General features: G+C 49.7%; 1 protein-coding gene across 1 annotated transcript; it reads right to left on the reverse strand.

Moving 5' to 3' along the window:
- Nucleotides 1-5,403: 5,403 nt before the first annotated feature.
- ZNF174 (zinc finger protein 174) lies at nucleotides 5,404-12,552 on the reverse strand (the record flags this gene model as incomplete). The annotated part of the gene is made up of 3 exons (XM_080703306.1): nucleotides 5,404-5,999; nucleotides 10,690-10,912; nucleotides 12,154-12,552. The coding sequence occupies 3 exons, from the start codon at nucleotides 12,550-12,552 to the stop codon at nucleotides 5,404-5,406; spliced, it is 1,218 nt and encodes a 405-aa protein (XP_080559432.1).
- Between the last annotated feature and the right edge of the window lie 285 nt (nucleotides 12,553-12,837).

Genomic DNA, 12,837 nt, shown 5'->3' on the forward strand with positions numbered 1-12,837 from the left:
AGAGAGGAGGAGTCAGAGCACTTCCGGCGGAGGCCCCGCCCCTTCCCTGAATCTTTACCTGAGCCGCAGATTGCCTGGTGGATGCGTCTCCATGCGCTGTCCACGGCGACCCGGGGAGCGAGGCGCGTGGGGCCCTGGAGGCCTCCTCCCCTCCGCCTCCCGAGGCCCGGCAGGCCCGCTCTGCGGGCGCCGTCCCCGTGACGGGCGCCCGGGCCAGGTTTTGTTGTGATCCGATGGTGAGGATCACTGCATCAGTGATGCGACCGGGAGGAGCCCGGAGAGGACAGGCACTTGGAGCCGGGGAGAGGGCCGTGGTGGGGTCACGGGAATGAGGAGGGGGTGACTAGGGACAGATTGAGGAGTGGAGACAGTTTGTTGGGGTGAGAGCGGGGCGTTGGCGATGGCTTAAGTTCCTGGTTTTGGTGGTTGGTGGGTCCATGGGAAGGTCTCTTGCCACAAGTTCACATCTAGAAAGAGATGCATTAATAACACTTGAAATAGCAGCTGTGGTGCTATAAAGAGGTGCAGTGTACTACCAGAAGGCATAAGAGGAATTTAGCCAGACACGTCAGGGAGCCCATTTATTTCCCTTCCACTCCCCTATTTCTCTCTCTTCCTTTCCTTTCCTTTCCCTTCCTTCCTTGCTCCCTCCTTCCGTATACCCCCAGCCCTTTTATATTTTGAAACAGGGTCTCACTAGGTTGATGTGAATTTCACTACTTGCTCAGGCTGTCCTCGAACCAGCGATCCTCCTGTTTCAGCTTCTCAGGTACCAGAATTATAGATGTACTCCACTACCCCTGGCTCAGGGAGCCCGTTTTCTTTTGACATGTGAGAGCTAAGTACTGACTTGTGTCTAATTGGCTGGAGACTTTCTTCTTATTTTTTCTTTGTGGTATTAAGGATTGAACCCAGAGGCGTTCAACCTTTGAGCTACACCCCCAGCCCTATTTTATTTTTTATTTTGAAACAGGGTCTTGCTAAATTGCTGAGGCTGGCCATGAACTTACGATCCTCCTGTCTCACCCTCCGGAGTACTGGGATTACAGGTGTGCACTGTGGCACCCAGCTGAAAAAGGCTTTTTTCTTATCTGGGTGCTATAAATGGAAGCTGGTTGTAAGCCATGCCGAGACTCGGGTGAGTGGAATCCTCCTATGAATACAGCACCCCGGGCCCTTCTCTAGGCTGCCAGATCCTTGGGGGCATTCCTTGTGGGGCGGTGACCTAATGCCAAATGAGAAGCAGGTGAGTCAGCATCATGGACTTGAGACCTTCCGGAAAGGAACGATTCAGAGTGATGCTCTTGTCACATTTATTCAAGGTCTACAGCTGAATAGGAACACAGAGACACTGGGATTAGACAGTTATTGATCTAGTAAATTAAAGAGAGGAAACATACCAAGCAGCAAAATCTCTTATGTAAGAAGTCCCTGTGCCAACCATTATACGTAAGAGGAGAGCAGGGGATGGTGGGGCACGACGGGTGCACTGCAGGTTTGAGCCAGCCTCAGCAACTTATAGTGAGGCCATTTCAAAATAAAAAGGGCTTGGGGTGTAGCTTGGAGGTGAAATGTCCCAGGGTTCAATCCTCAGTACCAAATAAGGACGTAAATAAGAGGAGTGGAAGTCCTTCTCGGGAGATTTACTTAGTTATTTATCGCGGTCTGGGGATGGAACCCAGGGGCATTCTACCTCCGAGCTACACCCCCTGCCCTGTTTTTTCTTCTTTATTTTGAAACCGGGTCTCATGAGTTGGGGAGGGCCTCACTAAGTAGCTGAGGCTGTCTGCAAGCTGCAATCCTCCTGTCTCGGCCTCCTGAATGCTGGGATTACAAGCGCGCGCCACCATGCGCAGCTTCAGGAGATCCTTTTTGACTGACCAAGTTGGCTGAAGATTAACTTGTGTGGTAGGTTGAATTAGGGCCTCTGTATTCTAGTCCCTGGAACCTGTGGGTATTACCTTATATGGCAAACGGACTTTACAGATGTTACGGCTTTTGAGATGAGGCAGTTCTCCCGTTTGGCCCAATGTACTAAAGGCCCTATGAAGAGGGAGGCCGTAGGGTCACAGCCAAGGAGAAGGTGATGTGATGAGAGTGGAGGGAGGCGCCCTGAAGATGGAGGAATGGGACACAAGCCCAGAAAGCAGGGAGCTGCTAGAAGCTGAAAGAGTCAAGGAAACAGGCTCACCTCTCGGCCTCCAGGAGGTGCCAGCCCTGCCCACAGCTTGATTTCAGATGAGTGAAACTGACTTCAGACTTACCTCCAGAGCTTTAGAAGAAATCTTAAGCGACCAAGTTTAACCTACGATCCTCCTGTCTCACCCTCCCGAGTGCTGGGATTACGGGTGTGCACTATGGCATCCAGCTTTTTTCTTATCTGGGTGCTATAAGTGGAAGCTGGTTGCAAGCCATCAGGTCTGGGCCACGCCGAGACTCTGGAGAGCATGCATGGCACTGGGGCTGGGGATCCTCATGTGAATACGTAAGACAGATGTGACTGTGCCTCGGGAACTGTTAGGAGACAACGGTGAGACTGGCCTGGAGAAAGCAGGCGGGCAAGGGGGCCATGGAGACAGGCCCTGGCCAGCGTGGCTGCAGACTGGATGTTCAAGATGAAACCTTCCATTACTTACCACCGCAGTTGGAAGGGGGCCTTTGATTAGAGCCTGCCAGGCCACCAAAGCTAGGAAGGCCAGTGGGCTTCATTCCTGACAGACTCGCCGGATGTCTGAATTCAGGCAGAGTGGCCCTGAGGGTGAGGCCTCAGCTCCTCCGTGACTCAACACAACTTGGCTGGGCGTGGCCAAGCCAAAGGACCAAACTGGGGAAAGCAAAACTCCTAACAGCCGTTAGGTCTGTGTTAGTTTTCGAACCCTGGCACACTGGCACGCTGGCCCGGTGGCAGTTGTGGGCATTGTCCTGTGCAGCAGGATATTCAGCAGGATCCTGGCTCCACCCACTAGGGGCTGGGAGAACCTTTCTTCCCTTTATAATCACCCCACTGTCTGCACACATGGCCAGAGGGCCCCTGCGGGGCAAGGCTGCTGCCAGGTTGAGCACTCGCACCCCAGGTGTGGAGTTGGGCAGGAAGCTAACTGACAATTAGGGCAGAAGTTTGCAGGGGGCTTCGCACAGGGAGCTCCGGAGAGTCGGGAGCCAGCGGAGGTGGCAGGCATGAAGACGAGGGAGCGTGCAGAGCCCTCAGGGAGGACTCCCGCGCGCGCACACACCGTCCTTCAGCACAGAGAGGGCTGGGAGGTGGCCGGGAGGTGACTAGGAGTGACTCCATACCCACATCTTAAATCGTGTGCAGTGGCACGAGGGGTGCTGGGGATGGAACCCAGTGCCTTCTACCTCCAAGCTACACCCCAGCCCTTTTGTTTCGTTTTGAAACAAGGTCTTGCAAAAATGCTGAAGCTTAGCCGGGTGTGGTGGTGAACATTTGTAATCCCAGTACTTGGGAGGCTGAAATAGGAGGATCGAAGGTGAAACCCTCTGCAACTGAGACCCTGTTTCAAATAAAGAATAAAAACAATGCTGGGCGTGGTGACACACACTTACAATCCCAGTACTTGGGAGGCTAAGACAGGAGGATCACAGGTTTGTGGACAGACTCAACTACTTAATGATGTCCTCTGCAACTTAGTGAGACCATGTTTCAAAACTAACGAATAAAGGCCGGGCTTGTAATCCCCGCGCTTGGGAGGCTGAGACAGGAGGATCACACAGGTTCAAAGCCAGCCTCAGCTACAGAGTGAGGCTCTCAGCAACTTAGTGAGACCCTGTTTCCAAAAAAGTATAAAATAGGTCTGAGAGTATAGCCCGGAGGTAGAAAAGTCCCTGGACTCCACCCCTAGTAACACACACACACACTAAATAAAATTTTTAAAAAGAATAAAAAATAGGGATAAGGGTGTAGCTCAGAATGCTCCTGAGTTCCATCCCCAATACTGAAGGGAAAAAAAAAAAAAAAAGAACAGGGCTTGGCGTGTCCCCAGGACTAAAAAATAAAGATAAAATACCGAAGCTGATCTTGAACCTGCAACTGTCCTGTCTCAGCCTCCCGAGTCCTGGGGTTGCGGGTGTGTGCATCACCATGTCCTTTTTCTTTCAGCCCCTTTTCCATGCCGGGGATGAGCTCCAGCTAAGCAAGTGCTTCTACCATGAGCCACATCCCCAGCCCTGCTACCAACATATTAGTGTTACCTTCCAATTTCTGCATGAGGTGCAACAATCTGAAAAGCTTTCCCTATATAGAAACAGGCTGGCTTGCCCATGGCGAACTAAAATCCTATACTGATTAGGTTTTAATTCCTACTTTGAAACAATGAGGGGTGGGATTAGATGATCTCCCGGGCCGGGCTCTTGGACATTTTCCTTTTGTATTGGTGACTGAACCCAGGGGGATCCTACCTCCAAGCTACACCTCCAGGGTCCCCCACCTTTTCAAATTAGGAGCTAAGTTGCTGAGACTGGCCTCAACCCGTCGATCCTCCTTTCTCAGCCTTACCAATGCTAGGATTACAGGCATTACAGGATTACAGGATTACAGGCACCACACCTGCTTAATTCTGGGGCTCTTGATAGTAATATGTTTAAATTTTATATGTAAATTGTATATATATATATATATAAATTTGTGTGTGTAGTACAGGGGATGGAATCCAGGGTATTCTACCTCTTAGGTACACACCCAGCCCTATTTTATTACCTGAAATAGTGTCACTACTTGCCAAGGGCCTTGCTAAGTGCTGAAGCTGGTCTTACCCCTGTCATCCTCCTTTTCATCTCCAGATCAGTCTGTCCACTATTTCCACATGGTGCTTTGATATAGAAACATCCCTGAAATGCAATGCTTTTTTTTTTTTTTTTATAAAAGCACTGTCTACTTACTTGAAAACCCTCTCCTCACACAGACAAGTATACACTCTCAATTCATCCTTGACTATAGACAGCTAGGAGTTCCAGAGAGAATATTAGGGGTTTTATTTTTCCAAGGAATGTTGCCTTGAAATTCTAATGAACTGCTTAAGTGTGCACATGAATAAAACTGCTGGGAATAGTAGCAACTGTATAGCTCTGCATGGAATGTACCCTTTAACATATTTTGGAGAATAAATAGCGTGCCGGGGCAGGGAGGCGGGCGCCCCATCTCCTCGGTGGCTGCCCCACACGCAGAGGCTGCGGCTTGGTTCATCACGCAGGCCTGCCGTCGCTCATCCCATCACTTTGGTGGCTGCCCCGGTGGGCCCCTGCGGAGGGTCCCCACCAGCTGAGCGCACACCCTCTCCCCGAGGCCACACGCTCCCCTAGGCGGCGAGGGCGGTGTGTGGGTTACATGCCAGCAGGGGAAGGAGAAGCACGAAGCCCTTTCCTGCGACTCTAGCCTGAAGCGCCCGTTCAGTCCCCGTGGTGGAGCCTGTGGTGCTGGTGAAGGTTGGAGCTCTGGCGAAAGCTTTTCCCACACTGGCTGCACTGGTACGGCTTCTCTCCAGTGTGGATCCTCTGGTGTAGTTTCAGGGTCGACTGCCGCCCGAAGCAGTTTCCACACTCCCCGCAGGTGTAGGGTCTCTCTCCTGTGTGCACTCTCTTGTGTCGTTTCAGCTCTGAATTCCACGTGAAGCTTTTCCCACAGTCATCACACTTATAGGGCTTCTTGGCTGAGCGGGCTGGTTGGTGACCAAGGCGCTGCAAACGACCGCTCAGGCTTCTTTTACCCGCTTTGCTTTTCTTCAGCTCTCTCAGCGAGTGGCTTCTGAGGGGGCTGCTGATGTACTCCAGTTCCCTGCAGTGTCTCTGGTAGTGAGCAAATGGCTTCTGGGCCCGTGGGGGGCTGGCCTGCACCCGGGGCGACCGGGGCTCATCCGCCCCTCTCGGCTCAGGGCTCTGCAGACTATTTCCTTTGGCTGTGCCCGCTGACACTGCACATGGCTTGGCTCCTTTAGCCCCTTCCTGCTGGGGGTTTTCCTTGTCGCCACTTCTCACTCTGGAGGCCTCTATAATGAGAAGAAATAGGCTTCATTGTACATGGAAGAAAGAGCTCCAGCCAGAGTCTGGAAACGCACCGTGTGGGTTCTTAAAGGGTGCCTCCAGTGACAACTCGCATTAGACGCCTGTGGTGCCTCCTAGGAAGCAGCGCCCTGCCCTCTCCTGAAGCTGCTGCGTGGAATCCCTGGGGATCGGCCTGCAGATCGGTACCAGTAACAGGCTTCAGGTACTGCTGGTTTATGTTAGGAGCCAACTTCTCTAACCCATTTCTCCTTTCTGTTTTTAGGGTAAAGTTTAGCAAAGGAGGAACAGGAAAAAGCAAACCATCAGAACTGAGTATCAGCCAGGCGTGGGGGCGCACGCTTGTAATCCCCGCGCTTGGGAGGCTGAGACAGGAGGATCGCACAGGTTTGAAGCCAGCCTCAGCTACTTAGTGAAGCTCTCAGCAACTTAGGGAGACAGTTTCAAAATAAAATATAAAATAGGCTGGGAGTATAGCCTGGAGGTAGCAAGCCTCTGGGTTCCACCCCTAGTACCACACACACAAAAAAAAAACATTAAAAAAAAACTGAGTATCAGTTAATAAATAAAAGGAGAAAGTTGACATTTGTTTTATTTTTTCTTGAGAGGGGTCTTACTGATTCCCAGGCTGGCCTCCAGCTCTTGGGCTCAACAAGTGATCTTGCTTTAGCCTTCCCAATAGTTGGGACAAAGGCCTGGACTACTGTGCCTGGCCGAGAGCCTCGGCAATTTAGCAAGACTCTCAGCAACTGAGAGAGACCCGGTTTCGAATTAAAAACTAAGCTGGGAGTGGTGGTGCATGCCTGTAATCCCAGTACCTGAGAGGCCGATACAGGAAGATCACAGGTTTGCAGCCAGCCTCAGCAACTTAGTGAGGTCCTGCTTCAAAATAAAAACATACCTCTGTGTGGTGGTGTATGCTTGTAATCCCAGTACCTGGGAGGCTGAGATAGCAGGATCACAGGTTCATGACCAGCCTCAGTTACTTGGTGGGGAAAAAAAAAAAAAGCTGGATGTGGTGGTACAAGCCTGTAATCTCAGAACTTGGGAAGCTAAGACAGTAAGATCACAGGTTCTTGGGCAGCTTCAGCACCTTGGCAAAGCTGTCTCCAAGTTAGTGAGATCTGATTACAAAATAAAATTGGGCTGGGGTGTATCTTGGAGGTAGAATGCTCCTGAGTTACCCAAGTGTGGTGGTGCATGCCTGTAATCCCAGCACTTGGAAGACTGACACAGGAAGATTGCAGGCTTGAAGACAGCCTCAGCACCTTAGTGAGGCTCTCAGCAACTTAGCAAGACCTTGTTTCCAAATAAAAAATAAGCCGGGCGTGGTGGCGCACGCTTGTAATCCCAGCATTCGGGAGGCTGAGACCAGAGGACTGAGGTTCGCGGACAGCCTCAGCTACTTAATGAGGCCCTCTGCAACTCAGTGAAGCCCGGTTTCAAAAAAAGAATAAAAAAATAGGGCAGGGGGTGTAGCTCGGAGGTTGAAAACCCCTGGGTTTCATCCCCAGACCCACATTAAATTAATTAATTAATTAATTAATTTAAAAAACAGAGTTGGAGGTAGAAGGCCCCTGGATTCCATCTGTGGTACCACCAAAAAAAAGAAAGCAAAAAAAAAAAAAAAAAAGAAGCACTTGATTCAATCCTTAGTACCACAAAATTTTAAAGAAGAAAAATAAAAAATAAAAGCATAAATGTCAGCCTTTTCTTTTTATCATTTACTTATTACTTGAAAGATAACCTTCAGCCAAGCATGATGGCGCACACTTGTAATCCCAGTACTTGGGAGGCTGAGACAGGAGGATCACACGTACATGGCCAGCCTCAGCTACTTAGGCCCTGTTTCAAAATAAAGAATAAAAAATAGGGCTGGAGTCGGGAGTGGTGGCGCTCGCTTGTAATCCCAGCATTCAGGAGGCTGAGACCTGAGGATCACGGTTTATGGACAGCCTCAGCTACTTAGGCGCTCCACAATCTATTGATACCCTGTTTTAAAATAAAGAGTAAAAAATAGGGAAGGGGCTTATAGCTTGGAGGTCAAATGCCCCTGGGTTCCATCCCCAGACCAGACAAAAAAAAAAAAAAAAAGGGCTGGAGGTGTAGCTCCCCAGTACAACAACCATAACAAAAATAAAAAAACAAACTGGATATTATCACGGCAAAGGAAAGAAAGCAATACCAAACGCCACATATTATATAAATACATATATGTGAAATGTCCAAAAAAGCAAAACTATAGAGAAACAAAAAAAAATCAGTGGCTGCCAAGACTGAGAAGGTTTACATAGAGAGCTACTGCCAGTAGGCACTATATTTCTTTCTGAGGTACTGAAAATGTTTTGGAATTAGATAGTGGTGATGGTTTACTATTTTATGAATATATTAAAAACCACTGAACTGTAGGCTGGACATGGTGGCTCACACTTGTAATCCCAGCATTTGGGAGGCGGAGATCGGAGGATCACAGTCCGTGGACAGCCTCAGTTACTTAGTGAGGCCCCTTGCAACTCAGTTGAGACCCTGTTTCAAAATAAAGAATAAAAAATTAGGGCTGGGGGTGTAGCTCAGAGGTAGAATGCTCCTGGGTTCCATCCCCAGTGCTGCCAAAGGGGGGAAAAAAAAACAACAACAACAACCACTGAACTCTGTGTGTGTGTGTGTGTGTGTGTGTGTGTGAGAGAGAGAGAGAGAGAGAGAGAAAGATAGAGATAGATAGATTGAGATTGGGGATTGAACCCAGGGGCATTCTACCGCCGAGCTACATCCCTAGTCCTATTTTTTTTATACTTTATTTTATTTTGAGACAGGGTCTCAATAAGTTATGAAGGACCTTCACTAAATAGCTGATGCTGGCTGAAAATCTGTGACCTCCTCTCTCAGCCTCCCAGGTACTAGGATTATAAGCCTGTGCCACCATTCCCAGCTTGAACTGTGTAGTTTAAAACAGTGAATTGCTTGGGAGGATTGCAGGTTCAAGGATAGCTTCAGCAATGTAGTAATGCTCTCAGCAACTTAGTGAGACCTTGTTTCTAAACATAAAATAAAGCCAGGCATGATGGCACATGTTTGTAATTTCAGTATCGGAGAGGTGGAGAATCACTATTCATGGACAGCCTCAGCTACTTAGCGAGGCCCTGTTTAAAAAAAAAAAATAGGACTGGGGTATAGCTCAGAGGTAGAATGCCTCCGTGTTCAATTCTCAGTACCACAAAAAATTACAAGGGGCTAGGGTGTAGGTCAGAGGCCAGAACGGCCCTGGGTTCCATTCCCAGTACCACACACACAAAAAAAAAGGGTGAACTGGGTGTGGTGGCACACCCTTGTAATCCCAATACTTGGGAGGCTGAGATAGGAGGATGGTAGGTTGGCAGCCAGCCTCAACTACTTTGTGAGACCCTATTTCAAACTAAAACAGTGTAGATCTGAGGTGGGATGCCACTGGGTTCAATCCCCAGTACCACAAAAAGAGAGACAAAGGTTCACACTCAGATATCTGCTGTCTCTGTTAAGACAGAAGAGATTGTGTGATCCACCTCGTTTAGGACCATGAAGGCCGTAAGTACAGGGCAGGAGCTCGACCAGGATCACAAGCTTTTCTACTGGACATCCCAGTCTGCCTCCATTTCCTGAGTTCTGAGAATAATCAAACCAAAGTGCAATGACTGAATGTTTATGTTCTGCCCTGAACATAAACCTGAAAAGCTATCTCCCACAGTGAGAGCATTAGGAGGTGAAACCTCAGGACATGAGGGCTCTGGCCTCCTGGGAATGGGAAAGGCCCACGGGAATGCTTGCCGCGTCTGCCACGTGAGGACACGGGAGCCGGCGGTCTGCAGCCAGAAGAGGGCCCTTGTGAGAGCCCAGGCAGCTGGCGCCTTGATCTTAGACTTCCCAGCCTCCTGAACTGGGAAATGGCCTTCTGACGCCTGAGCGGACCACTCTCTCGTACTTTGGTGTGTTGTAGCAGTGAGAATGGACTACGACACCAAGTGTCCCCGTGAACACAATAAATGTTAAGGGGACAGGCTCTACTCTTCTTGTAACCATCCTCCCTAACCTGTTGTCACCTCACCAAGACTGACCGGAGCATCACACACTCCGTCCTGTGGTCACCAAGACTGACTGTGATGCTCTGGCCAGTCCTAGTGACCACAGGCCCGTGTAGAATGGAGCCAGCCATTACGCTGGTATTAGGCCACAGTCAGATGGGGACAGACGCAAGTGAGGCTTGGGGCGGAAACAATGTCAGAGGAGGAAGAAGCCGCGCAGACGGAGCAGGGCTTCTCCTCCACTGAGCAGAACAGTCCTTAGGCCTTTCTAAAATGAGGCCATTTTATAGACTGAGAATCAGCCACGGCATGGAGGTCCATCAGTGGTCGTCTGAATGTGTCCGCACTGTGAAGAGCTATGAGAAGCAGGTTCTAGAGCAGCCACGTCACGCACCAGTGTGTCAGTATCAACGGAAATATGAACTGAAAATGACAAAGACACACTTAGAGTGTCGCTGTCACTGTAACTAGTGAAATATTTTAGGGAATAAACAGACAAAATCAGAAAGCTAGGACTGGAGAGTGTGTGTGCCACCGCGCACTCCTGGCCTTTACCTCTGCAGGCTGGTAAGATGCTTCGATGGAGATAGAGAGCAGATGAGAGAGAAGGCAGAGCGTTTACCTGTCCCAGTCAAGGTGGGGGCTGGTTCCTGGGGGAGTGGGGATTCCTCCCAAAGATGGGGGCTCAGCCGGTCATGAGATCCTTCCTGGGAAGGCTCCTCCAGAGAGCTCTCTCTGAGATCTCTCTTAGGAGTTTGTGGTTGAAAGTCCGGCAGTTCCTGTTCTCCAAGCTGAGATCCGGTTTTCTCCAAGAGCACCTTCTGCCCCTGCATACACACGGCCACCTGGGAACAAGCGTGGTCCATTAACGGTCCATCTGTTAGAATCTAGAGAGAGCGAATTTCCTGCCAACTGCGGCAGAGTGACCCCATCACTCTGGGAACTCCTCATAATGGCCTAGGGGGGGGTCAACATTTTTTTTTTTTTTTTTGCAGAACTGGGGATTGAACTCAGAGGCATTCTATATCCAAGCCATACCCCCAGCCTTATTTTTTATTTTTTATTTATTTTTATTTTGCAGTACTAGGATGGAACCCAGGGACATTCCATCTCCGAGCTACACCCTCAGTCCTATCTTTTTTTTTTTTTGGTTCTTGCTTTTTGTGTGTGTGTGGTACTGGGGATGGAACCCAGCAGGCATTCTATCTCCGAGCTACATCCCCAGGGCTATTTTTTATTCTTTATTTTGAAACAGGGTCTCACTGGATGCAAAGGGCCTCACTAAGTAGCTGAGGCTGTTGGCGAACCACAATCCTCCTGTCTCGGCCTCCAAATGCTGGAATTACAAGTGTATGCTACCACGCCCAGCTGTTATGTTTTTTGAAACAGAGTCTCACTGACTGAGCTGCAGAAGGTCTAAGTAGCTGAGGTTGGCCATGACCCTGCAATCCTCCTGTCTCAGGCTCCAAGGATTTCAAGGGTGGGCCACAACCCCGGCAGAGGTCAACTTTAATAGAAACCACTCAGATCCTCAAAGGAAGCAAAGAGAATGGCCTTGGGTTCAATCCCAAACCACACAAAGACACAAATGGGGAAAGAAATGGATAGGAGAGAGATCTGCGAGCAGAGACTTTGCCACTGAGCTACATACCCAGCCCTCAAGAACCTTAAAACAGTATCTGGGGACAAGAGGCCCATGAGGTCTTGCTCCTCAGGGGATGCTAGCAGCCAATTTCTGAAAACTTGTTACAACTTGCAGAGGGTTCCCAGATAGAGGCTAGAATAAACATTTTTTGCCCCTGCCCAACCAGGGGCATCTACCTCTGAGCTACAACCCCAACCCTATTTTTTATCTTCCATTTTTTAATACAGGGTCTAAGTAGCTGAGGCTGGCCGGAAACCTACGATCCTCCTGTCTCAGCCTCCCAAGTACTGGGATTACAAGCTTGTGTCACCACGCCCAGCTGTGGAAGCAACTTTTAAGGCATCCAGTCCTTTTGAGCTCTAAGTAGGGAGGGAGTGAGGGACAAAACACCACTCAGATGAGAAAGAAATCCTGGGGACCATGGAGGAGGACCCTTCTTACCCACTGCTTTGGTTTCTTGGATGCTCTGTTAAAATCTTCTACCATGGTTACAATCTCCTTGCTGCTCACTGGACACCGATGCCTGACTCGAGCCTGGATCTCCGGGGGCAGGATGATCAGGAACTGTTCCATCACCAGGAGCTCCAAAATCTGCTCCTTGGTGTGTAGCTCAGGCTGCAGCCACTGCCGGCAGAGCTGTTGCAGCCGCGAAAGCGCCTCTTGGGGCCCAGACACCTCTTGATAACAAAAGCGCCTGAAGCTCTGTCGGGACAGCTCAGGATCCGGGCAGTGTTTTGGCAGAGTGGGCCTTTTCTCCTCTAGCTTTGTTATTATATGTCTCTCTTGTTCGGACGAAGCCTGAGTATCCGAGCTCAAAGTTATCTCCATTTTAGCTGCCATGTTGGGGGCTCAAGAAAACAACTCTCTCCTCGTAAACTGGTCAAGCCTTCTGGATCATGACCCCGGTGAGGTCTCCGAATGCTACAAAGATGGTAGAAACGAAGCTCCTCTGAGATGTTAGGGAGGGCGGATGCAGAGACAAGGCCTTCTCATTTGCTAGCCTTTATCCCAAACTCTGAACTCAAGACAGTCCCTAGGAGGGAAAAGAGTTTGTCTTTCGTCACAGTTTTTTTTTAAACTGCCTTGCAAAGGAGAAAAGTCGGAACGTCCTAAGGGCACTGGGGG

Source organism: Muscardinus avellanarius, assembly GCF_963383645.1.
Source record: "Muscardinus avellanarius genome assembly, chromosome: 10".
NCBI classification, from domain to species: domain Eukaryota; kingdom Metazoa; phylum Chordata; class Mammalia; order Rodentia; family Gliridae; genus Muscardinus; species Muscardinus avellanarius.